The sequence below is a fragment of the Carcharhinus amblyrhynchos genome, chromosome 8, assembly GCF_965287045.1.
Source record: "Carcharhinus amblyrhynchos chromosome 8, sCarAmb.v2.hapA, whole genome shotgun sequence".
NCBI lineage: Eukaryota > Metazoa > Chordata > Chondrichthyes > Carcharhiniformes > Carcharhinidae > Carcharhinus > Carcharhinus amblyrhynchos.
In genome coordinates this window covers 113,300,522-113,327,949 of record NC_137331.1, presented here as the reverse complement: position 1 = coordinate 113,327,949, position 27,428 = coordinate 113,300,522, and the positions used below count along the sequence as shown (strand labels likewise).

General features: G+C 44.5%; 1 protein-coding gene across 1 annotated transcript in view; it reads left to right on the top strand.

Annotated features, from left to right (window-relative positions):
- LOC145346843 (piezo-type mechanosensitive ion channel component 2-like) overlaps nucleotides 1–27,428 on the top strand; it is an 895,380-nt gene that overhangs the window by 621,499 nt on the left and 246,453 nt on the right. The window contains exons 18-20 of the mRNA XM_080194667.1: nucleotides 320–459; nucleotides 17,762–17,925; nucleotides 26,045–26,221. Of these exons, the coding sequence (XP_080050793.1) occupies nucleotides 320–459; nucleotides 17,762–17,925; nucleotides 26,045–26,221 (481 nt within the window). The remainder of the gene's footprint in view (nucleotides 1–319; nucleotides 460–17,761; nucleotides 17,926–26,044; nucleotides 26,222–27,428) is intronic.

Sequence of the window (27,428 nt, the reverse complement as noted above, 5' to 3'; positions counted from 1 at the left end):
GCTCTCCACTTAAACTCTGACAGTTTTCTTCCCATGGAAAATGTCAAGTTTAAGCATGATTCATAAAAACAATGAACTGCAGGCTGTAAATTGATGCATCAATATTAATATGCACCTGCTTTAGATAATTGCTTCGTACAAGCAGTTATTTTAAATCTGCTGTATTCTGATGTAGAAATGATCATATGGAAAGACATCTGTCAAAAGTAGCATAAAGTGCTTGTAATTCTATGTTGAGAAATGTCTGCACCTGTTCCCAATAAGGGGAAAAAGCATGCTGGTTAATGTTTTCTTAACTGGCCTAATAACCTGCCAACAGGTTAGTAAACCAGGAGGGAAGTCTCCCAGACATTGGTATGATGAATCTTAACACCAGTACTCAAAAAGAGGAAAGAATGGAGGATAAAAAGCCAGAGCAGGGTGAAGAAGATGATGAAGAAGAGGAGGAGGAGCCAACAGGTGATCTGTTTTTCATTTATCATCCTTGGTTAAGCATTTTTTTGGTCTCAGTTAGTTTGGCAACACAATCCTTAGGGGTTATTCCTGTACTATTCTATTTATAAGTAAGTCCAGATAGTGAAATTAGTGAAAGGGCATTTGGTGCTCTATTGTTACAAGAAGATAATGAAAGGATAGGAAGACATAATGGTTACTTCTCAAAAAAAAACTATAGAACATAGAACATTACAGCGTAGTACAGGCCCGTCGGCCCTCGATATTGCGCCGACCAGTGGAACCAATCTAATGACCCTCTAACCTAAACTATTCTAATATTATCCATATGCCTATCCAAAGACCATTTGAATGCCCTTAAAGTTGGCGTGTCCACAACTGCTGCAGGCAGGGCATTCCACGCCCTTACTACCCTCTGAGTAAAGAACCTACCTCTGACATCCGTCCTATAATTATCACCCGTCAATTTAAAGTTATGTCCCCTCGTGTTAGCCATCACCATCCAAGGAAAAAGGCTCTCACTGTCCACCCTATCTAATCCCCTGATCATCTTGTATGCCTCAATTAGGTCACTGCTTAACCTTCTCTCTAACGAAAACAACCTCAAGTCCCTCAGCCTTTCCTCATAAGACCTTCCCACCATACCAGGCAACATCCTGGTAAACGTCCTCTGCACCCTTTCCAATGCTTCCACATCTTTCTTATAATGCAGTGACCTGAACTGTACGCAATACTCCAAGTGCGGCCGCACCAGAGTTTTGTACAGTTGCAACATAATCTCACGGCTCCGAAATTCAATCCCTCTACCAATAAAAGCTAACACACTGTACGCCTTCTTAACAACCTTATCAACCTGGGTGCCAACTTTCAGGGATCTGTGCACATGTACACCGAGATCTCTCTGCTCATCCACACTACCAAGAGTCCTTCCATTAGCCCTATACTCTGTAATCATGTTACTCTTTCCAGAGTGAATCACCTCACACTTTTCCGCATTAAACTCCATTTGCCACCTCTCAGTCCAGCTCTGCAGTTTCTCTATGTCCCTCTGCAAACTGTAACATCCATCCTCACTGTCTACAACTCCTCTGATTTTAGTGTCATGAATTCAGTTCAAAACTATATATTCATCAAAATAAATATTCAACCATCAAAAGGAGAGTTTACTATTGGCAGTGCAACATGTTAATATTTTTATTGCCAGTAATTCATCAGAGCCAAATCTGAGGACATGGGAGTTTTTTTTGTAACGTTATATATATGATGATAAGCAGTATATATCTTGGATTTTATGTTTCTGCAGAATGCTTAACATTTCAGCTTTATTTCATAGGCAGTGTGTTTAGTAAAAATATGGCTCAAGGGTTGTAAAAGCAAGTTAATTACTCATTTCAGCAAGGAATTTGTTACTTTTATAGAGCTAATGGAATTTTGTTTACACATAAGATTCCTTGGGAAGTTGATTGACAGTGCAATGTGATAATATGATGAATGTGCAGAGTTGAGTCTGTAACTGAGAGAAAGAAGATTTTGCAGTTTAGATTTGGGGTTTAGTTGGGAAGTGTTTGAAGATAAAGGTTTCTGCAAACTGCTCTAACACTAATAGAACATAGAACACTACAGCACAAACAGGCCCTTCGGCCCACAAGTTGCGCCGATCACTTCTATACCTACTAAGCCATAGACCTATCTAAAACCCCCAATCCCATTAGATCCCATGTACTCATCCAGAAGCCTTTTAAAAGACCCCAGCGAGTTCGCCTCCACCACCACCGACGGCAGCCGATTCCATTCACTCACCACCTTCTGAGTGAAAAACTTACCCCTAACATCTCCTCTATACTTGCCCTCTCGTAGCGACCATTTCAGCCTGGGGAAATAGCCTCTGAGAATCCACCCTATCTATTCCTCTCAACATCTTATAAACGTCAATCAGGTCGCCTCTCAACCTTCGTCTCTCCAGGGAGAAGAGTCCCAGCTCCCTCAACCTATCTTCATAAGGCATGCCTCCCAGTCCAGGCAACATCCTTGTAAATCTGCTCTGCACCCTTTCAATAGCTACCACGTCCTTCCTATAGTGAGGCGACCAGAACTGCTCACAGTACTCCAAGTGGGGTCTGACAAGGGTCTTATAAAGTTGCAGCATTACCTCCCGACTCTGAAACTCAATCCCTCGATTAATGAAGACCAGTACACCATACGCCTTCTTGACCACATCCTCCACCTGCGAGGCCGATTTAAGAGTCCTATGGACCCGGACACCAAGATCCTTCTGCTCTTCAACATAGCTAAGACTCCTACCCTAGATATTGTATTCCTTCATCCCATCGGTCCTGCCAAAATGGACCACTACACATTTATCTGCGTTGAAGTCCATCTGCCACTTCTCCGCCCAGTCTTGCATCCTATCTATGTCCCGCTGCAACTTCTGACATTCCTCCAGACCATCCACAACACCACCAACCTTCGTATCGTCTGCGAACCTACTAACCCATCCCTCCACTTCCTCATCCAGGTCATTTATGAAAATGACAAACAGCAAGCATTCTAGAACAGATCCCTGGGGTACTCCACTGGTGACCGACCTCCATGCAGAAAAAGACCCATCCACAACCACTCTCTGCCTTCTGCAGGCCAGCCAGTTCTGGATCCACTAGGCCAAAGCCCCCTGGATCCCATGCCCTCTCAACTTCTGAAGAAGTCTTGCATGGGGGCCCTTATCAAACGCCTTGCTGAAGTCCATGTAAACCACATCTACCGCTCTTCCTTTGTCAATGTGTTCAGTCACATTCTCAAAGAACTCAACTAGGCTCGTAAGGCACAATCTGCCCTTGACAACACCATGTTGACTATTTCTGATCATTCTAAACTTCTCCAAATGCTCATAAATCTTGTCCCTCAGAAGCCTCTCCATCAACTTACCAACCACTGAGGTCAGACTCACCGGTCAGTAATTTCCCGAGCTATCCCTGTTCCCTTTCTTGAAAATAGGAACCACATCCGCAATCCTTCGGAACCTCTCCCGTCTCCATCGACGATGCAAAGGTCATCGCCAGGGGCTCTGCAACCACTTCCCTCACCTCCCACAGTAACCTGGGGTACATCCCATCCGGTCCCGGCGACTTGTCTATCTTGATAGAGTTTAAAAGGTCTAACACATCCTCTTCCTTAACATCCACGTACTCAATCTTTTCAGACTGCCGCAAACCTGTAGTACAACCTCCCAGATCACTTTCCACCGTGAATACCGAGGCAAAGTACTCATTAAGAACATAAGAAATAGGAGCACGAGTAGGCCATCTAGCCCTTCGAGCCTGCCCCGCCACTCAATAAGATCATGGCTGATCTGTCGTGGCTCAGTTCCACATTCCCGCCCTCTCCCCATAACCCTTAATCCCCTCTCTTATCAAAAACCCATCAACCCGCGTCTTAAAAATATTTAGCGAGGTAGCCTCCACCACTTCAACGGGCAGAGAATTCCAGAGATTCACCACCCTTTGAGTGAAGAAGTTCTTCCTCAACTCCGTTCTAAACCGCCCCCCCCTTTATCATGAGGCTGTGCCCCCTAGTCCTACTTCCTTTCTGAGCGGGAAGAGTCTCTCCACCTCTATCCTATCCATCCCATTCATCATCTAATATGTCTCAATGAGATCTCCCCTCATTCTTCTAAACTCTAATGAGTACAAGCCTAGTTTATTTAGCCTCTCCTCATAGCTCAACCCCCTCAACTCCGGCATCAGCCTAGTAAACCTCCTCTGCACTCCCTCCAAGGCCAAAATATCCTTGCGTAAGTACGGCGCCCAAAACTGCACACAGTACTCCAGCTGTGGCCTCACCAATGCCCTATATAGCCGCAGCAAGACCTCCCTACTTTTATATTCAATCCCCCTCGCTATGAAGGCCAGCATCCCATTCGCCTTCCTGACCACCTGCTGCACCTGCAAGCTGGGTTTTTGCGACTCATGCACAAGGACCCTGAGGTCCCTCTGCATCGTCGCCTGCTGCAGTTTTTCGCCACGTAAGTAATAATCCTTCCTACCATTATTCCTACCAAAGTGGACCACCTCGGACTTGCCAACATTAAATTCCATTTGCCATTTCCTGGCCCATTCGCCCAGCCTATCTAGATCCTTCTGTAGACTCTCCACACCCTCCGCACAATTTGCCGTTCCACCAATCTTGGTGTCATCAGCAAATTTCGACACCATACACTCAGCTCCCTCCTCCAGATCATCTATATAAATGGTAAATAGCTGAGGCCCCAGCACCGACCCCTGGGGCACTCCACTAGTCACCAACCGCCAATCCGAATAGCACCCATTGACTCCCACTCTCTGCCTCCTATTTGACAACCAATCCTCTATCCACGCTAACACCCTACCCCCAACTCCATGTCCCCTGACCTTCTGCAATAACCTCTTGTGAGGTACCTTGTCAAACGCCTTCTGAAAATCCAGAAAGACCACATCCACCGGCTCTCCTCTATCCACCGCCCTAGACACATCCTCATAGAACTCCAGTAAATTTGTCAGACACGACTTCCCCTTAATGAAACCGTGCTGCGTCTGCTCTATCAAGCAATTCCTCTCAAGATGCCTCGCTATTTCCTCCTTGATGACGGATTCTAACATTTTACCTACAACAGACGTTAAACTAACCGGCCTATAATTCCCTGCCTTTTGCCTGGCACCCTTCTTAAACAATGGCGTAACATTAGCCGTTTTCCAATCTTCCGGCACTTCCCCGGAATCCAGCGACATTTGGAAAATAACCACCAAGGCATCCACTATCACCTCCGCCATTTCTTTCAGAACCCTCGGATGCATTCCATCCGGTCCTGGGGACTTGTCCACAATCAGCCCCTCCAGTCTGTCGAGCACCGCCTCTCTAGTAACAATAATGCCATTGAGACCCTCCAGTCCTACCACCTTTCCATCTCTAACACCCGGCAAATTATTCACGTCCTCCTCCGTGAAGACCGATACAAAAAAGTTATTCAAGACCTCAGCCATTTCCCCATCCCCTACCACTAAGTTCCCCCTCTCATCCTCTAAGGGTCCAACGTTCACCCTAGCCAGCCTCTTCCTTTTTATATATTTATAAAAACTCTTGCTATCCTTTTTTATATTAAGCGCTAGCCCAGCTTCATAGTTTCTCCTACCCTTGTTTATCAAATTCTTTGTCAATCTTTGTTGACATTTAAACCTCTCCCAATCCTCTTCTCGCCCACTACTCTTAGCTACTCTAAACGCCTCCGCTTTTAATTTAACACTTTCCTTCACCTCCTTCGTTATCCACAGCTTATTACCTCTCCTCCTACTGTCCTTTTTGACCATCGGAATAATTTTCTGCTGAGCACCAAGAAAGATCTCCTTAAAGATCCTCCACTGCTCCTCAGCAGACCTACCTTCCAACACGCTCCCCCAGTCCACATTCGCCAATTCTCCTCTCATCCTACCGTACTCCCTTCTGTTCAAAAGCACCTCTGCCATTTCTTCCGGTTCCACACAGACTTTTCCCCCTTCAATTTTTATAGGTCCTATCCCTTCTCTTCTCATCCTTTTACTTTTCACATATTTGTGAAAGCTTCAAGACTATCTACACTCATTACAGCAAGTATATTTATAATTGCTAACTGTGTTTAAAGTGGCATTCAAGCCTGAAAAGAGTATTGGAACTAGAACAATCATAAGCTAGAAAGTAAAGTTGCTTGCGTTCATTATTAAATATTGTTCAACTGTTAATGGCTACCAGCGAGAATGGAGAATTTGGAGCTCAGTTCAGGTTTTCTGCTGCAAGACCAGAGAATCTCAGCTCAGTCGGGCGAGATTGGGGAATTCAGCCTAATGTATAAAAATATATATCTTCATGTCATCTCTGGTTTCTTTCTTGCATGGAATTTTCCTATCCCACCCACAGTGAGTTCTAGAGAATCTAGCAGTAGGTCAAAAGTCGGAAACCCACTCTAAACTGCAAAATCTTCTTTCTCTCAGTTACAGACTCAGCTCTGCACATTAATCACATTATCACATCACACTGTCAATCAACTTCCCAAGGAGTCTTCTGTGTAAACCAAAGTCCATTACCTCTATAAAAGTAACAAATTCCTTGCTGAAATGAGTAATTAACTTGCTTTTACAACCCTTGAGCCATATTTTACCGGACACACTACCTACAAAATAAAGCTGAAATTTTAAGCATTCTGCAGAAACATAAAATCTAAGATATATAGTCCCTATCATTATACGTCTACCCTTAAAAAAAACTTTTCCCAGTCCTTGGCATATAAACAGTTAGCAGTTCTCCAAATGGTGGGTCAGTCATCCCACTGCCAAGTGGATGGAATTCCATTTGCATTCATTTACATCTCACAAATGTTGATTAAAATAGCTGCTCACCAGAATGTCCTCACGCCTTTCAATTGGAAAACTACGCCAGTCACAAACCCACTTGAAAGTGAGTGATGTTACAAGTCAGACTTCTGTTTACCTGTGACCTAGCAGTGAGTGCAAAACACATGGCGTACTACCATAGAGCTGCACCACCTTTGTTGCTTTCAAATTGACACTGTTGCAGCTTTGGGTTGGTCTCTTCCTACTCTTTGCCAATACTGTCTGCAAGCACATCATTGTGCTACAGTTCTCAGGCAGCCTCCACTTTCAGACACTGAATTGTGCCCAGGCTTGTGGGTTGCAAGGCTCCCAGTGGCTGCCACTACAATCTACAAGGATACTATTGTGATGGGGGACTCACAGCTTCCATTTTTATAGATTAGAATTTCAACTAGGGATGGAGTACTAGGGGAGGGTGGGGTAACTCAGACAAGGGGGAGAACTTACACAGGGAAGAAAAGCTGTGCGAGAGCCGTGGTGGGGTAGGATAAAGGAAAACAATGGAAGGCAGAAGGGCAAGAGAGGGTAGAGAAGGATGAGTAACAATGAAGGGCAAAGGAAAGACCAAGAGTTGCCAAGCTCGAACCCGACAGACTTGTGTTAAACATTTACAAACAAGGGGATCAAAGGATATCTGGGCCAGAATTCTCCAGCCTTGCATGCGCTGCTACCACTGCCAATGAGAATGGAGAATTTAACACCCAGCCAAGTCTCCATTCTCAGCAGTGGGACCTGAGAATCCCAGCTGTGGTCGAAGTTGGAGAATCCCCACCTACATCTTTCATTGGATGTAGACTTTAATGCATACTCTAATTGAAAAAGGTTTGTGGGAAGTGGGGGTGGGTTGCGGGGGAGAGGAGGGGGTGCATTGCTAGGGTTGTGGAACATAAATCTTTTACCTCGGTCAGTGACCACGCACAATGCCTTTAAATAGGGTGGGTTCATTACCAATCGTTTAATCGATGTTGTTAAAGGGATACACTTAACTCACTGGCTTCATATTGCAGTCACGTCTTCAAAAGATTATAATGTAGGGGTGTAAACTTGGTGAGTTCAGGCAATAGTGAAGGGAGCACAGCTGTATCATATATGGCATGTCGTCATGACCAGTAATATGTTCACCATAAATGCCTCTCAAAACTGGTCAAGCAGCATCTACTCATTGACCATGTGTCACTGATAGGTTATTATTATACCACTTCAGAGAACAGAGCACAGAACTGCTTTGCAAAACTTATCTCATTTACATTTCATCATCCCTCAGAGAGCTTCAGATTTCATGGGTGTGATTTAACTATCTCACCCTGCTCATCAATTAGCGTGGCGAGGCTGGAAAATAGTGTGCGATACTAAAAATCAGATTTGTGCCTGGAGCCAAAAAGGTTTGGTATCTTCCTGGCATGTACCATTTGCACCTAACAGTAGCAAGAACCAAGCCTGGCAGTTGTTGCCCCAATCAAGGGAACTTTGCAGTGTTAACAAGGTTCCTCACACTGCTTGGACCCTGCATTGCTGCCTTCGATGGGAACCCATCTCGTGATAGTTGTAGGGTTGCTTCTCCACCATATGCCTGAACTGCAAGCCATTCATGGAAACCATTGCACCAGACATCCAGGTCTATGCTTCAGGGATCACCACTGTGGATCCCCTCACAGCTACCTGCAAATATGGAACAAATAGACCTGGCAATAATTCACATGTCTGCTGAGGAGGAGGTGGGAGAAGGCCAGACCAGACCAGAGGCCATAGCATGGTGCCACTGTGATTAGCACTGCTGCTTTACAGTGCCAGGGACCTGAGTTTAATTCCAGCTTTGGGTGACTGTCTATGTGGAGTTTGCTCCCACAGTCCAAAGATGCGCAGGTTAGGTAGATTGGCCATGCTAAATGCACAGAGTCACAGAGATAGGGTGAAAGAGAAAGCCTGATTGGGATGCAGATTCGGTGCAGACTCAATGGGATGGATGGCCTATTCCTGACAGTAAGGATTCTCTGATTCTAGGAGGACAGCGGGTTACCAGACAGGACCAGGACATGGCTGCCCATTGGCTTGTAGGGGGATGCAGAGGATGCAGGAGACAGAGATCCAGGGTGTATTGGACCCAAATGGGCTGCCAGACACTTTGTTCCACCACAGGCTTCAGCTCAGTAAAGAGACACTGTGGCATCTGTGCCAAGTCCTCACAGACCTGACATCTTCTGCTGCAAGAGGACAGCTGGTCCCCTTGGCAGTGAAAATCATGGCGGACCTCAACTTGTACAACAGGGGATTCTTCCTTGCCTCCACTGGTGACCTCAGTGGTATCTCTCAGTCCTCCATGCACGTGTAACCAGATGGTGATGAATGCTCTGTACATCCAGGCAGGGCATTACATCAACTTCTATGTGTGCCAGGCCCAATAGGAAGGTGCAGACTTCGCTGCCGTCACCAAGACGCTGCATGTACAGGGGGCTGTAGATACGTCCAGGTTGCCCTGCAGTCCCCATATGATCATTGGCTGCCATTTCTTAACAGTAAGGGACACCATTTCCTGAATGTGCAGGTTGTTTGCAAACACCCTTGTATATCATGGATGTATGAGCATGCCACCTGGGGAATTTGCAGGATAGCTACATCCTTTGGACATCCCGGTGTCTTTGAGGACCGTCCCACGCTGCTGGGATGGTTCGTAGGGGACAAGGACTACCTGCAGCAGTCATTGCTGATGACATCAGCGTGGAGGTCTGAGACAGAGGTGGAGCCCTGCTACAATGAAACCCACCTGGTCTGTCGCCAAGCAGTGCAACAGGCTGCTGAAGGTGTGGTTCCACTGCCTGAACCACTCTGGTGGATCCTCCAATACAACCCTCCGAGGATCTCTCTCATCATTGTGATCTGCTATGAGCTCTACAACCTAGCGCAGCAACAGGGGGAGGAAGAGGACCAGACAGACGATGCTGAGGCAGAGGAAAAGACCAAGGAACAGCTTGAGGATGGACAACAGGCGGTGGTAAAGATCCTGAAGGGCAGAGCAGCGAGGGAGGTGCCCATCATACCAAATAGGAGGCGTGGAGCTTTTTTTATTAATTTGTGGGATAAGGGCATCACTGGCTGACCAGCATTTGTTGCCTATCCCTAGTTGCCCTTGGAGGGCAGTTGAGAGTCAACCACATTGTTGTAGGTCTGGAGTCACATGTAGCCAATCCAGGTAAAGACGACAGATTTCCTTCTCTAAAGAACATGAGTGAACCAGATGGCTTTTCTGACAAACAACAATTGTTTTATGGTCATCATCAGATTCTTAATTCCAGGTATTTTTTACTGAATTCAAATTCCACCATCTGCTGTGGCAGGATTCAAGCCCAGGTCCCCAGAACATTAGCTGGGTTTCTGAATTGTGGTCTCGCGATAATACCACAAGGCCATCACCTCCACTGCAGTCCACCAGCCTCAACCTCCACTTGTTCATAACCCCAGGGGCCTTCAAACCCCACCCTCTTGTCCACACCCGCTGCCATGGGTCCCATTGACATCACAGCAGGGCGATGGACCTGGATTGGCCCCTAGCGAGTTATTGTTCCAGGCAGGATGGTTGTGGTGATTTGCTGTGCGGCACACTGATGCTGCTCTGGTGCAACATGTGTCTGCATCGTAGAATAGAGTCATAGAATTCCTACAGTGCATAAGGAGCTCATTCGGCCCATTGAATCTGCACCGACCTCCATCACACCTAGGCCCTATTCCTGCAACCCCACACATTTAACCTACTAATCCCCTGACACTAGAGTCAATTTAACATGGCCAATCAACCTAACCCACACATCTTTGGACTGTGGGAGGAAACTGGAGCACCCAAAGGAAACCCATGCAGACACGGGGAGAACGTGCAGACTCCGCACAGACAGTGACTTGAGGCCAGAATTGAAGCCAGGTCCCTGGCACTGTGAGGCAATAGTACTAAGCTCTTTCCGACTCCTACTTGTTCCCTACCTGGAACCACGTCCAAGTGAAGGTAAGGGACACCACAACTCGGGGGAAGGGGTCCCAGAATCATCATAGTGGAGGAGAGGTGTACTGAGGGGGGTCACTTACAAACCTTACCTTTCTTTCTGTTCTTGCCACCCCTTGCTTTAAAAGGGGCTGTGAAGATTAGTATGCAAACAGTGCTTCCCGTGTCCTCCTTCCTGGCTTCTTGTCCATATTGCAGCTAAGAGACTGCCCTTCCTTAGTGGGAGCTGGCCAGAAGGTGGAAGGGTTTGGAAAAAAGAGACTCAGTGCTGGGGGCGACTATGAGTTACCTGAGTGGTGTCTCGTGACAGGCTGGGCTGTCAGTGCACAGTAGCATATTCAGGAATGGGCTACATCTTGCCTCATGTGGCCTGAAGGGCCTTGAACTTGGGGGAGGATGATTGCATTGATTGGAGCCCACACTCAGGCAGCAGTGTGAGGGCAAGTGGGAGAAGGCATCCAGCAATCAAGAAACAATTGTCAGTGATACTTGCATGTAATGGTAGATCTCAGTGGGTCATGGGAAAGCTACTCAGCTCTCCATCTCTTGTGACCTGTGAGAAGCAGGGAGCCCTCGAGGAATGCACTGGATGTGCTAATTGCTGGCCTCTCATGATTCAGCAGCATCTTGTCTGCTCTTGATAGACTCTTGACTGAACAGGCACTTCAGCCTTCCCTCACTAGTGATTATGCCAATAAATTGTGCGCAGTAAAAAGAAAACTTGTTTTGTGGAGTCCCAACATTTAACTCTTTGCATGCCAATGTCACAGGCATGGAGCTGACATTCCCAGAAAGGCTGCAACATGTCACATGTGCCCCCCTACGCAAGGCATGATAGTGATGTCTATCATCACGCAGCCCAGTTGAGGTCATAATGGGGTGCATCAGCCCCCTATCAGAATGCAAACACTAGCTACTTGACTGCCTGCTGACGTGACACCAACTTTTTTGCAGGGGCTTGGTGCTGGGGGAATGCGGGCATTTGGTGCCACTGAGACCCTGGTGGGTCAATGCACTGCATCCTGCTGGAGTTGACAATCAGTTTGGAGATATGGATGTAGTGTGTGAGGAATGACATTGAGGCAGTATTGAGTGTGCTGTGATTGGTGGTCCAAAGGAATTGAGGGATGAGGGCCGGGTATCTCACAAACCTTTGTAGCTCATTGTGGTCTTCTCTTCTTTGCAGTGCATGGTCTGGTGGATTATGGGGCTTGTCAAGTTGACTATCCAATTTATTGCCATAGAGCAACAACAGAGACACTGGTGTGCCATGGCCCTTGGCCAGGACTTTGTTTTGATTTATTCTTGTCACATGTATTAGAATACATGGAAAATTTTGTTTCCTACACACTGTACAGACAAAATATAGTGTTCATAGAGCACATTTTCACAGTAACCTCATTGAAGTGTTAATGTAAGCCTACTTGGGACACGAATAAATAAACTTTAAAACATAGAGGAGAAGGAAAGGAGAGGGCGCAGAATGTAGTGTTGCCGTCATAACTAGGGTGTAGAGAAAGCTTAGCTTAATATGTTATAGGTCCATTCAAAAGTTTGATGGTAGCAAAGAAGAAGTTCTTGAGTCGATTGGTATGTGACTTGCATCTTTTCCCTGACAGAAAAGGTGGAAGAGATTATATCTGGTGTGTGTGCAGTATTCGATATATACCCTGCAGTGGAGGAAATTCTATTTAAAATAGAATTTAAATATCACAAGCGAGCCTGTGACAGAATCATTTGGGTTCACTTGCCTGTGTGATCTCAGTGGTGGAGGTTCTGTCCAGCAAGGATCACGTATGGTCCCCACGGGAATGGAGGGATACAAGTGAATGGTCTAGTTGCACCAATGAGCGGCACAGGCTTGGAGGGCCGAAGGGCCTGTTTCCTGTGCTGCATTGTTCTTTGCTCATCAATGGGGACTGTTATGATGGCCTCACTGGTAGAACCAGGGGCAATTGAGACCCCCTCCGGGAGGTGTGGGGTGGGGGTTGCACCTTGTATGGTGTCAGCCTGGCACTCTGGCACTGCCTGCTGGGCATGAGGGGATGGATGAGGTGCTGGAGGGAACCTGAGGCAGACTGGGGGCAGGCTGTTCCGTGGGGAGGGGGCAGAAACTCTGCACGCTCTGCAATAGCAATTGGAGGGTGGTGGGGCAAAGTGGCGATCAGTCCTGACGAAGGGGAGGACGATCGGCCATGGAATCCCTTGTTAGGAGGGGGGGCTTTGGCCATGAAGGCTGGCTAGAGCTGGGGGATGGCCCTGGTGGGTTTCTGTGCTCTCGGAGCACTGAAATCTGCACATGCACAATTGCAAACTCTGCTTCTATCAGGCAGCTTTTGAACGATTTAACCAGGTAAGTCAGGAAAGATTTGATTTTTAAATCACCCAAAAAACAGTGCAAATTTCTCCCGTTTTCACGCTCATTCAGGACTTAGAATATTTTTGGTAAGATCTGCCTCCCCTGTTGAGGGGCAGTTTAGTTCTGAAAAAGAGCCAAATTGATTCAATACATTGCCCACAATTTTCTGTAAAAATGACTGTCATAACAGTGAGAAAATTAGAGCCTACTGCGCCGATCTGTCAGGCGCAATCCGGACAGTAGTTGTTCTACACCTAGTCATTTTTGGGACAGTGGTGATTTGTGCACTGGTTCTGGGAGGAATGGGGCCTAAACACACCAGTCAGCCCATCTGCAAAGCCATCAAGCACCAATGTCGAAAGGTGCCCAATTTCACAGTGCACTGAGACAACCTTCCCTTCCCCACAGACGGAACAACCCCGCCCGCCACCCACCCCCCACCGGCTGGTGTGCCAGATGGTGGAGATGAACAGTGATTCTTCCCGGGCTAGCTCAAGCTTTGGAAGAACCCAGGAGTGGTTCATGCTGCTGCCTCACAGCTCCAGGGACCCACATTCCATTCCTGACACTTTCTGTGTGATTTCTGCATATTCTCCCCATGTCTTCATGGGTTTCCTCCGGGTGCTCCGGTTTCTTCTCACACTCTGAAAGATGTGCATTGGCCATGCTAAATTCTCCCTCAGTGTACCCAATCAAATGCTGGAGTGTAACAATTTGGGGAGTTTGACAGTAACTTCATTGCAGTGGTAATGTAAGCCTACTTGCGACAATAATTAATAAAAACTTTGAAAATTTTGAGCTGGGAGATTCTAGCGACGAACAGGCTAGAAACATATAAAATAAGGCCATAGAGGCCTACAGCATGAAAACAGGCCCTTTGGCCCAACTTGATCATGTCACCGAGTTTTTACCATAAAGCTAGCCCCAATTGTCCATGTTTTGTCCGTATCACTCTATACCAACCTTGCCTATGTAACTGTCTAAAAGCTTTTTGAAAAGATAATTGTACCAACCTCTACTCATAGCTCTGGCAGCTTGTTCCAGATGCTCACCACCCTCTGAAAAAAATTACTACTCTGGATCCTTTTGTATCTGTCCCCTCTCACCTTAAACCTATGCCCTCTAGTTTCAGACTTGCCTATCTTTGGGAAATGACATTGACTATCTACTTTATCTATGCCCCTCATTATTTTATAGACCGCTATAAGATCAGCCTTCAGCCTTCCATGTTCCAGAGGAAAAATGTCCCAGTCTATCTAGCCTCTCCTTATAACTCAAACCAAGAAGTCCTGGTAGCATCCTAGTAAATGTTTTCTGCACTCTTCCTAGTTTAATAATATCCTTCCTATAATAGAGTGACCAGAACTGGACACAGTATTCCAATGTCTTTTACAACTTGGCAGCACAGTGGTTAGCACTGCTGCCTCGCAGTGACAGGGAGCCGGGTTCAATTCCCAGCTTGGGGCACATTCTCCCCATATCTGGGTGGGTTTCCTCCAGGTACTCCGGTTTCCTCCCACAGTCCAAAGATGTGTGGGTGAGGTAGATCAGCCATGCTAAATAGCCCTTAGTGTCAGGGGGACTAGCCAGGGTAAATGCATGGGGTTATGTGGATAGGACCTGGGTGAGATTGTGGTCCGTGTGGACTTGATGTGTCAAATGGCCTCCCCCTGCACTGTAAGATTCTATGAAAACTTCAACAAGACGTCCAAACCCCTATGTTCTGATCAATAAAACCAAGCATGCCCAGTGCCGCCTTTACCACCCTATCCACTTATGACTCCACTTTCAAGGAGCTACTTACCTAACTCCCTAGATCTCTGTTTTGTAACTCTCCCAAACCATTAATTAAGTCCTACCCTGGTTTGATTTATCAAAACGCATCATCTCATATTCATCTAAATAAAACTTCCTCTGCCATTCATCAGCTCACTGGCCCAATAGATCAAAATTCCATTGCAATCCTAGATAACTTTCTTCACTGCTCACTATGCCACCTGTTTTGGTGTTATCTGCAAAATTAACCATGCCTCCTAAATTCTCATCCAAATCATTAATATAAATGACAACAGTGCATCCAGCTCCGATTCCTGAGGCACACCACTGGTCACAGGCCTCCAGTTTGAAAAACAACCCTTTGTAACCATCCTCTGTTTTCTATCATTTTGTATTCAATTGTCTTCATCACTTTGGATCCCACGAGGTGGCTATTTGTCTCCTTCCTTAGAAGGATGAGGGGGGAATCTTATTGAGACATATAAGATGATGAAAGGGATGGATAGGGTAGAGGTGGAGAGGTTCTTCCCGCTCAGAAAGGACAGCAGGACACAGCAGGCACAGCCTCAAGTTAAGGGGGGGGGGGGGCGCAGTTTAGAACAGAGTTGAGGAGCAACTTCTTCACTCAAAGGGTGGTGAATCTCTGGAATTCTCTGCCCGTTGAAGTGGTGGAGGCTACCTCGCTAAATATATTTAACACGCGGGTAGATAGGTTTTTGGTAGGCAAGGGGATTAAGGGTTATGGGGAGAAAGCGGGAAAGTGGAACAGAGCCACTTCAGACCAGCCATGATCTTATTGAATGGCGGGGCAGGCTCGAGGGGCTAGATGGCCTACTCCTGCTCCTATTTCTTATGTTCTTATGTTCTCATATTCTTATTTGGCCCTTCAAACCTGCTCTGTCACTCATTATGATCATGACTGATCACCCAACTCAATATCCTGATCTCGCCTTCCTCCCTTATCATTTCACCTCCTTTACTTCCTTTGGGAAAAAGATACAAAAATCTGAGGTCACGCACCAACCAACTCAAGAGCAGCTTCTTCCCTGCTGCTATCAGACTTTTGAATGGGCTTATCTTGCATTAATTTGATCTTTCCCTACACCCTAACTATGACTGTAATGCTACATTCTGCACTCTTATTTCCTTCGCTATGAACAGTATGTTTTGTCTGTATAGTGTGCAAGAACCAATACTTTTCACTGTATGCTAATTTATGTAACAATAATAAATCATAAAAGTTTTAGTTAACTGCTTCTTGAAAACATTCAATGTTGTGTCCTCAACTACTTTCTGTGGTAGTGAGAGCTGATAACTCTGAAGAAACTTCTCATCTCTGTCCGACATGGTCCACCCCGTGATTGTGACCCCTGCTTCTGGAAACCCCATCATCAGGAACATAATTTTTGTATTTATGTTGTCTAGTCCTGTTGGAATTTTATAGGTTTGTCTGAAATCCCCCCTCATTCTTCTGAACGCTAGCAAATACAAACCTAACCTACTCGATCTCTCCTTATGCGTCAGTCCTGCCATCCCTGGAATCAGTCTGGTAAACCTTCTCTGTACTCCCTCTAGAGCAAGAACAACCTTCCTCAGATAAGGAGTCTAAAACTGCACACAAATATTCCTGATATATGAGCTTATCAAGCCCCCTGTATAATTGCATAAATCATCCTTGCTCCTGTACTTGAATATTCTCGCTATAAAGGCCAACATGCCATTTGCCTTTTTTTTACTGCCTTATAGCTATTCAGATAATAATCTGCCTCTCTGTTTTTGTTACCTAAACAGATAATCTCACATTTATCCAAATTATACCGCATCTGCCATTTGTATACCCACTCATTCACCTTGTCTAAATCACACTGAAGGATTTCTGTATCCTCCTCAGAGCTTTCCTTTCCATTCGACTTTGTGTCATCTGCAAATTTGGTGATATTGTATTTAGTTCCCTCATCTAAATCATTAATATATAACATGAAAGCTGGGGTTCCAGCACTGATCACTGCAGTGCCCCACTGCCTGCCATTTGAAAAAAGACCCGTTTACTCCTATGCTTTGTTTCCTGTCTGCCAACAAGTTTTCTGTCCAATTTAATACACTGTCCCCAATCCCATGCACTTTAAGTTTATGTGCTAATCTCTTATGCTGGAATTTGTCGAAAAACCAAATAAACCATATCAACTTGCTCCCTTCAACTCTACTGGTTACATCCTTGAAATTTTCCAGTAGATTTGTCAAGTTTGATTTCCCTTTCATAAATTAATGCTGACTCTGTCTAATCATGACACTGCTTTCCAAGTGTTTTGCTGTAAATAAATATTCGGTTATATTTAAATGCTACTTTAAATGTATTATTTGGCCTCTTGCCCTTTTTTGGGCATAATCCGGTTTGCGCCATTAGAAAGGGTCCGGGAGGATTGCAAACCATTTGGCTCAGGGCACAAAACCTGTTGTTAGGCTCGCACACTATGTTCTGGAATCGGAGTAATCTGCCCTGGGCACAACAAGGATGGAAATCAACCTCATTAATTCTGTTTCCCTCTCCACAAGTGCTGCCAGGTCTGCTGAGTTTTTCCAGACTTTGCCTTTATTATAGAAGGAGGGTCCTCAGCTTCAGGCTGGGTAAAACATCAGCAATTAATAGTTTTCCAACTTTCCTTCCTTGTTATTGGAACACATGTTCTATTATTCTGTGATTTGAGTTGAAGCTAATTGCTGAATTGATTCGACTGCTTTATATATATGATCTAAACACTTAAGAAAATAATTTACTTTTATCTTTCTGCTTAGAAGAAAAGACAAATAAATGGCACCTGGTAATTGACCGACTAACAGTGTTGTTCCTGAAATTTATGGAGACTTTCCACAGACTACAAGTTATGGTTTGGTGGATTTTGGAGCTACACATAATCAAAATTGTATCCTTTTACATCATTTGGATAACTTTGAAAGAGGTCAGTGTAACAGCAGAATGACCATTTCCACATGTCTTCATGCGTCGGCAGTCACAGAAGAATCTATTAATTTTCAGTCATCTACCACAACTTGGTGCAATTTAAACTTGTTTTGAATAAGAAATAGAGGAGTTGCAAAAAAATAAGTTTTGGATTAGGGAGTGCGAATTTAAAAAAAAGGCAGGATCTGGCCAATGTACACTGAAAACAGCTACTTGTGGGAAAATTTACAGAAAAGCAGTGTGGGACGTTAGAAAGGAAATGGGGAGGGTACAGGCCCAACATGTTCCCTTGACAGTGATAGGAAGGAGAAGCAAGCCCAGAGAATCATGGATGACCAGAGATATTCAGGATACAATATGAAGGATAATAGACGATTTTAGCAAGTACGAGGGGAACAAATCAGTGCAGATATTTGTGGAATACAGAAAGTGCAGAGTGGCACTTAAGAAAGCAATTAGGAGTGCAAACAGGGGATATGAGAATGCTCTGGCTGGTAAAAATGGGGAAAATCCCAAGGTATTCTTTAAATATTTCAGTGGGAAGAGGATAACCAGGGAAAAGTTAGGGTACATTAGTGACCAAAGGGCCAATCTGTGGGCGGAGCCAGAGGACAGTGGTAGAGTGTTGAACGAATCCTTCCCATTCATCTTCACCCAAGAGAATGAGGATGAAGTTATGGAATTCGGAGAGAGACCGTGAGGTTCTTGAGCAAATTGACATAGAAAAGGATAAGGTATTGGAGGTGTTGGCAGCCTTAAAAGTGGATGAATCTCCAGGTCCAGATGAATTATGTCCCAGGCTGTTGTGGGCGATAAGGAAGCAGATTGTAGGGACACTGAATCAAATTATTAATCCCTCTTTGGCCATAGGGGAGGTGCTAGAGCACTGGCTGATAGCTAATATGGTTCTGGTATCTAAGAAAGGTTTTAGAGATAAGTCAGGGAATTGTTGTTGTCCGTCCATCGTCATCGATGAGGACCTTGAACCATTAATCATTTTGAGGCTGGTTGCGGTGTGTCCAAAGATGACTGATCAAGCCAATTTGGGCACGGAATGTCCTGGCACATATTGGACAGACTTGTGTAGACACTGTAGTTGTCATGCTGGTGGCTCTGGACTTGCACAGCTTGCACTTAAGTTGTGCTTCAACAAAAAACCTTGCTTCATGAGCTTGACAGCCTTTGTGGATGAGGCAGCGCCAGATAGGGCGGTTTTGTGCCAGCATTTCCCAGGTGGTCATGTCAATGTCAAGCAACTTCAGGGAGGCTTTGAGTGTGTCTTTGAAATGTTTCTTCTGCCCTCCATGTGAGCGTTTTCCAGCAGAGAGTTCCCCAAAAAGGAGCTGCTTGGATATGCGCTCATCTGACATACGGATGACATGACCTGCCCACCGGGTCTGCGCTCTCATCAGCAGTGTGTGGACTGATGGTAGACTTGCTCTAGAGAGAACTTCAGTGTCTGGTACTTTGTCATACCATCGGATGCGTAATATTCTGTGAAGACAAGTCATGTGGAAATGATTGAGCTGTCTTCAATGATTGCACGCCTTCAATGCACAGTCCACGTTTCACAGGCATACAGGAGGGTAGGGAGTACCACGGCACTGTAGACCTTCAGTTTTGTTGCTGGGCTGATTCCTCAACAATCCCATACAGTAGAGCACAGTCTACCAAAAGCAGACCTTGCCTTTGCTATTCTGCAGTTAACTTCTACATCAATAATCACTGCTTGGGAGAGGGTGCTGCCAAGATAAGTAAACTGGTCACTGCCTGTAGTTTCTGCCCTTTGATTGTGATTATGGGTCCTGTGTACGGTGCATGAGGAGCAGGCTGGTGCATGACTTCGGTCTTTTTAATGTTGTTGGTGAGTCCAAAGTTGTCACAAGCCGTGGAAAATCTGTTCATACTGACTTGCATCTCTGGCTCTGAGCAAGCATACAGGGCGCAGTCATCGGCAAAGAGGAAATCTCTCAGAACAGTCTCCTTCACTTTGGTAATAGCTTGAAGTCTCCTCAGGTTGAAAAGCTTCCCAACCACTCTATACTTGAGGCTGATTCCAGCAACACTGTCTGAGAAGACATCATTCAGCATGGCAGTAAACATCATGCTGAACAGTGTGGGTGCAAGTACACAGCCCTGTTTGACGCCATTGGTGACTGGCAATGCCTCAGAGGATTCTCCGCCATCCAGTACTCTGGCTATCATGCCATCATGGAACTGGCGTACCATGTGAATGAATTGGGGGGGGGGGGGGGCAACCAAACTTTGACATGATCCTCCACAGTCTTGTCGGCTTACAGTATCGAAGGCTTTCGCGAGGTCAACAAAGGTTGTGTAGAGCTCGCGATTCTGCTCCTGTCACTTCTCCTGAAGTTGGCGTGCAGCAAAAATCATGTCAGTAGCCCAACGACCTTTGTGGAAACCACACTGTGACTCTGGAAGCAGGCCCAGCTCCAGATGAGTGATCAGACGATTTAGCAGGACTTTGCGAGGGTTTTTCCTGTGATGGAGAGCAGCGAGATTCCTTGGTGGTTGTCGCATACTTGCCGATTGCCCTTCCTCTTGTAAAGGTGTACGATGGAAGCATCTTTAAGTTCCTGAGGAATGGATCCTTGCTTCCAAAAGGACTGGAACAACTCAGTGAGCTTGTCAACAAGTGCAGGACCAGCAGCTTTATAGATCTCTGCGAGTATGACATCTGCCCCTAGGGTTTTGCCACTGGATAGCGGCTGACAGCTTTTGTGACTTCGGCTCCTACCGGTGGGTCATCCATGGCACTGTTGATATCAACCTGGGGAATCCTCTCTATTGCCTCATTGTTAATAGATGATGGTCAGTTGAGGATGGCTTCAAAGTGTTCAGCCCATCTCTGCAGGATCTGAGCCTTCTCTGTAATGAGAGTTGTACCATCTGTACTCAGGAGAGGGGAGCTCCTGAGAGATTGAGGCCCATAGAGAGTATTGAGGGCTTCATAGAACCGTTTCAAGTTGTTTCTGTCAGCATATCTCTGTATTTCATCTGCCTTGGCGCTCAGCCAGGCACCCTGCATTTTACTAGCTAATGTGGTTCTGGTATCTAAGAAAGGTTTTAGAGATAAGACAGGGAATTACAGCCTAGTGAGTCTCACATCAGTGGTAAGGAAACTATTGGAGAAAATTCTGAAGGAATGAATCTGTCTCTGCTTGGAGAGACAAGGTTTGATCAGGGATAGTGAACATGGCTTTGACTGAAGGACGTCATGCCTCCATTTGATTGAATTTTGTGAGGAAGTGACCAGTTGTATAGATGAGGATTGTATTGTTGATGTAATTTATATGGATTTCAGCAGTCTTTGACAAGGTCTGATGTCGGAGACTTATAAAGAAGGCAAATGTACATGGGACACAGGGTAATTTGATGAGATGGATTCAAAATTGGCTCAGTTGCAGGATGTGGGTATGCCGGCGTTGGACTGGCGTAAACACAGTAAAAAGTCTGACAACACCAGGTTTTAGTCCAACCTATTTATTTATTTATTTAGGAGTAAATAGGTTGGACTAAAACCTGGTGTTGTCAGACTTTTTACTCAGTTGCAGGAGACAGAGGGTGATACGCTTTGGAAGAAGTACTTTGACAAAGAAGTGTTCAACGAATGGCATGACACCAGGAAGTTCTGAGGAACAAAGGAGCTTGGCATACTTATGCATAGATCCCTGAAGGCAGAAGGGCATGTGAATGGGGTGGTGAAAAAGGCATATGGAACACTTGCCTTTATCAATCAAGACACATTACAAAAGCAAAGAGGTCATGTTGGAGTTGTGTAGAACTTTGGTGAAGCCACAGCTAGTGTACTGTGTGGGGTCTAGTCACCACATTATAGGAACGATTTGATTACGCTGGAGTGGGTGCAGAGAAGATTCACCTGGATGCTGCCTGGGATGGAACATTTAAGTTATAAAGAGAGGTTGGATAGGCTTGGATTGTTTTTGTTTGGAGCACAGAAAACTGAAGGACGACCTGATTGAGGTGTACAAGATTATGAGGCATGGACAGGGCGTATTGGGAGCAGCTGTTCCCCTTAGGTGAAGGGTCAGTTTCAAGAGGACACAAGTTCAAGGTAGGGGCAGGAGGTTTAGGGGGGATGTGAGGAAACCTTTTTTACCCAGGTGGTGGTGACAGTGTGTAGTGCGCTGCCTGGGAGGGTGGCAGACGCAAGTTGCCTCACATCCAAGGCTATGGGCCAAGTGCTGGTAAATGGGATTAGGTAAGTCAGGTGGTTCTTTAATGACGATGTAGACTCAATAGGCAAAAGGGCCTCTTCTCTGTAATTCTGTATTCTATAAAGTCAGTATTTGATTGTTGCCTTTCCACTTTACTATAAAAATAGTGAAACAGCAATTTAATTTGTACATTAAGTTGTAATTTCTTTCAGCACAAATGGAAGGCATTTGGTCCATTCTGTGTGATGTTTTCTTGCTGGAGGCCTTCACATCTAATTTTAATGTCTCATGGCCAAAATTTTAACACATGCTATCATTTCACTGTGGAAATTTATCTTCAGCCAATAAAGGCATTTCATCAGTCCTGTGCTCCCATTGGAGAACTACACTGACAGAGGAGTTGAAGTGAAAATGTTGGAACAGAGTTTGCTCTAGCAAGATATCCAATTACGTGTCACTCGCTTGACCCTCCATGTATCTTTGTGCTCCACCAAAAATTGTCCACAAAGTTGCCGAAATGGCAATCTGTACAACAGTGCTGCAAGGCACATAAGGCCTCTGTGACCTGATGAACAGGAAATTAACAAGTTATTTCCCTAACAAATCCAATTTAAGAACAGGGAAGTAAATAATAGAAGAGTTGGAAAGGAGGCAAATTAGAAGGAGTGAATTCATTCTCAAATCAGACGTAGAAAGTGAAATGAAAAGAGAAAAAGAAAGTTTTGATTGAGAGTAAAAGTTAAAATAAAAAAAAAGAAATGCAGTGTTTGACATTTTTAAGATCTACCCAAACTTTCAGAACCTTAAAGAACATGACTGCACACTTGATGGTTAATTTTCAATGGCAAATCTGTTGATTGGCAATTAGCTTGTTATTTAAAGGATACTTATGCTATTAACCTGTCCTATGCATCTTCAGCAGGCTTAGTTTGTATCAACCACATCATTTCCATTTATTCAGTTTTATGTGGGTATCACTGGCAAGGTCAACATTTGTTGCCCATTTCTTATTGTCATTGAGAAGGTTTCGTAATGAGCTACCATCTTGAATACAACTGAGTGACTTATGAGACCATTCCATAGGGAAAAACAAAGGGTTACAAATATTTGGAACTGTTCCACAAACAGCAATTGATGTTAAATTGTTTGGTAATTTTAAAACTGATATTGATGGATTTTTGTTAAACAAGGGAATTAAGGAATATGGAGCTAGGTCATAGATTAATCATGATCTTATTGAATGATAGAACAGACTCAAAAAATCAAACGGCATACTACTGTTTTTGTTTTCTTGCATATAAGGCAGAATGGATAAGGCCAACGGATTTCCTTCCCTAAAGTGAACCTAAAAGGCTTTTCCAATGTCAGCTTCTTAAGACAGATTTTTACTTAATTAATAAGATTCGTATTTCCTAACTGTCATGGTGGTACTCGAACTTCTTTCTCTAAATTACTAATGCAATATATATATAAATAAATAATGGAAGAATTGGAAAGGAAGGCGAATTAGAAGGAGTGAATTCATTGTCAAATCAGACATAGAAAGTGAAATGTAAAGAGAAGAAAGCTTTCATTGAGAGTGAAAGTTAAAGTAAAAAAAAACAAATGTACTGTTTGACATTTTTAAAATCTACCCAAACTTTCAGAACGAGACTGCACACTTGAACATAGAACATTACAGCGCAGTACAGGCCCTTCGGCCCTTGATGTTGCACTGACCTGTGAAACCAATCGAAAGCCCATCTTACCTACACTATTCCATTATCATCCATATGTTTATCCACTTGAGATGGTTACATCTCAGTATTAAATGTTACTGTGCAATATTTAATACTGAGGCAAAAAAACGTACTGTTTTTGCAAAACTAATGATGGAGCAAACAAACTTTAGGACATTTGTATTATATTGTGCATCTACTGACCTCCTGTGCCATTTGTACATAAATAACAATAAATGATGGCCCAAGATCTGTCTCCAGCCTAGAATCTCTATATGCATAACTTCCTTGCTAAGTTAATGGAATTGTGGCTTCTCCTCTTATAAGCATCTCAAATTATATAGATAATTAAAGAGTGGTGAAGGAGGTGGGGTGAGAGAGAAGATAACTGATACACTAGAAGAATTTACAGATGACAATGAGGAGATGATAGAAACATTATCTCCTCCGGACACTTTTGTATCTCTCCCCTCTCACCTTAAATTGTGATGAGGACAGCCTTGAATTTCAAAAGGATATAGACATATTTGTGGATTGGACAGGCAAGATATGGAGGGATCTTGATGTATATGTACATAAGTCATTAATGATGACATTAAGAGAGCAGTTAATAAATCATATAGTATTTTATGCTTAATTAATAGGGTCATTGAGTACAAGTAGGAAGGAGGTCATATTCATCTTGTATAAAGGCCTCATCTTGAGTACCAGGTCCAGTTCTGGGCGCTGTACTTGTGGAATGATGTGAGGCGTTGGAGAGAGTACTAGAAGGCATGGATTCTAATAATTGGCAAGAAGACTAAAGCTAATGAGAAGAATATTTTTTTTTCACCCAGAGGATGGTTGAAGTCTGGAATGAAGTTGGTATCAATGGGTGCTATTCTGGTTGGCGGTTGGTGACTAGTGGAGTGCGGCAGGGATCGGTGCTGGGACCTCAACTATTTACCATTTATATAGATGATCTGGAGGAGGGGGCTGAGTGTAGGGGGATGAAATTTGCTGATGACATGAAGATGAGTGGAAAAGCAAATTGCATGGAGGGTGTGGAAAGTCTGCAGAGGGATCTGGATAGGCTAAGCGAGTGGGTGAGGACCTGGTGGATGGAGTATAATGTCAGCAAGTGTGAGGTTATCCACTTTGGCAGAAATAATAGTAGGAGGGATTATTATTTAAAAGGCGAAAAGCTGCAGCATGCTACGGTGCAGAGGGACCTGGGGGTCCTTGTGCACGAGTCGCAAAAACCCAGTCTGCAGGTGCAGCAGGTGATCAGGAAGGCAAATGGAATGTTGGCCTTTATAGCGAGGGGGATAGAATATAAAGGTAGGGAGGTCTTGCTGCAACTGTACAGGGTGCTGGTGAGGCTGCATCTGGAGTACCGTGTGCAGTTTTGGTCGCCGCACTTGCGCAAGGATATATTGGCCTTGGAGGGAGTGCAAAGGAGGTTCACTAGGCTGATACCGGGGATGAGGGGGTTAGACGATGAAGAGAGACTAAATAGACTGCGTCTGTACTCATTGGAGTTTAGAAGGACAAGGGGGGATCTTATAGAGACGTATAAGATAATGAAGGGGATGGATAGGGCAGAGGTAGAGAGATTCTTCCTGCTTAGAAAGGATAGCAGGACTAGAGGGCACAGCCTCAAGATAAGGGGGGCAGCAGTTTAGATCAGAGTTGAGGAGGAACTTCTTCACTCAATGGGTGGTGAATCTCTGGAATTTTCTGCCCGTTGAAGTGGTGGGGGCTACCTCGCTAAATATATTCAAGTCACAGGTAGGTGGGTTTTTGATAGACAAGGGAATTAAGGGTTATGGGGAGAAAGCGGGAAAGTGGATCTGATCCACTTCAGATCAGCCATGAGCTTATTGAATAGTGGGGCAGGCTCGAAGGGCTAGATGGCCTACTCCTATTTCTTATGTTCTTATGAACTTCCTGAGAGGGAGGTGGAGGAAAGTTTGCTCAAGGTATTCAGAAGGGAATTGGATTGCTATCTGAAAAAAAAATTAATGTTATGGGGATAGGACAGGGAAGTAGGTCTAGGTAGAAAGCTCTATTGAAGAGCCAATACAGACTTCATAGGCCAACTTGTCTCCTGCTTCACTAAAGGTTCTATGATACTGTGATAATAACTTGCTTCTAATCCGACTGCTCGATCTGCATCTTTAAAATGTGTAAGACTGATACAAGTGTACTTCTTCTGCAGGTTTCCCTGTTGAATTACGTTTTCTTAATTTCTTGGGCCTTTGCTTTGCCTTATGTAAAGTTACGTCCATTGGCATCAAGTGTCTGCACAGTCATGACTTGTATAATCATTGTATGTAAAATGTTATACCAACTATCTTCTGTTCAGCCTTCAAACTATTCTTCTAACTGTACAATTGTAAGTATATAATTTAAATAATTTTCTATTTGTGTTCTTATGATTTCAACTGCTGATTACTTGGAATATGATTTTATAATTACGATGTTTTGTATCAACAGAGACCCTAACCTATATAGCCTGATGTATGTACATCTCCTTCACATAAGATACAACTTGAAAGTTGCTCAATTGCCTGCTTTCATCACCAACTCTGGCAATGTGTCCCAGCCACCCATCGCCTTCTATGTGAAAAACTTTCCCTGCAGTTCTGTCCTAAACTTACCCCCCTCTCACCTTAAACCTGTGCCCTCTTGTAATTGACCCTTCCACCCTGAGAAAAAGCCTGTCTATCCAGCTTACCTTTGCCTCTCATAGTTTTATAGACTTCTATCAGGTTTGCCCTCAGCTTCCATCCTTCCGGTGAAAACAGTCCAAGTTTATCTAATCTCTTCTTCTACCTAAAACCCTCCAGACCAGGCTTTTGCTTTCTTTACTATCTGCTGTACCTATATGTGTTCAGTGACTGATGCACGAAGGTATCAAGGTCTCACTGAGCAACTACCTCTCTCAATTTACACCCACTCAAATAATAATCTGCCTTCCCATTATTGCTATTGAAGTGGATAACCTCACATTTATCCATATTATACTGCATCTGTCATGCATTTGCCCCACTCATTCAGCCTGTTCAAATCATGCTGAAGCGTCTCTCTGACAGGTCACTCTCCCACCCAACTTTGTATCATCTGCAAATTGAGAGAACACATTTAGCTCCCTCTTCCAAATTATTAATATATAATTTGCACAGATCCCTGGGATACTCCACTAGTCATTTCCTGCCAATCGGAAAAAGACCCGTTTATGCCAAATCTTTGCTCCCTGTCCAGTAAACAGGCTTCTATGCATCTCAAGACACTACCCCCAATCCCATGCACTTTAACTTTACATAGTAGTCTGCTATGTGAGACCTTGTCAAAAGCCGCATCCACTGGTTCTCTTTTGTCACTACTTGTTACATCCTTAAAGAATTCCAATAGATTAGTCACGCATAGTCTCCCCTTTGTAAATCCTTGCTGATTTTGCCTGATTATACCACTGCTTTCCAAATACTGAGCGGTGAAATCCTTGATAATGAAATCTAGCAACTCCCCCAGTACCAACACGAGGCTCACTGGTCTATATTTGATTTGATTTATTATTGTCATATGTATTAACATACACAGTG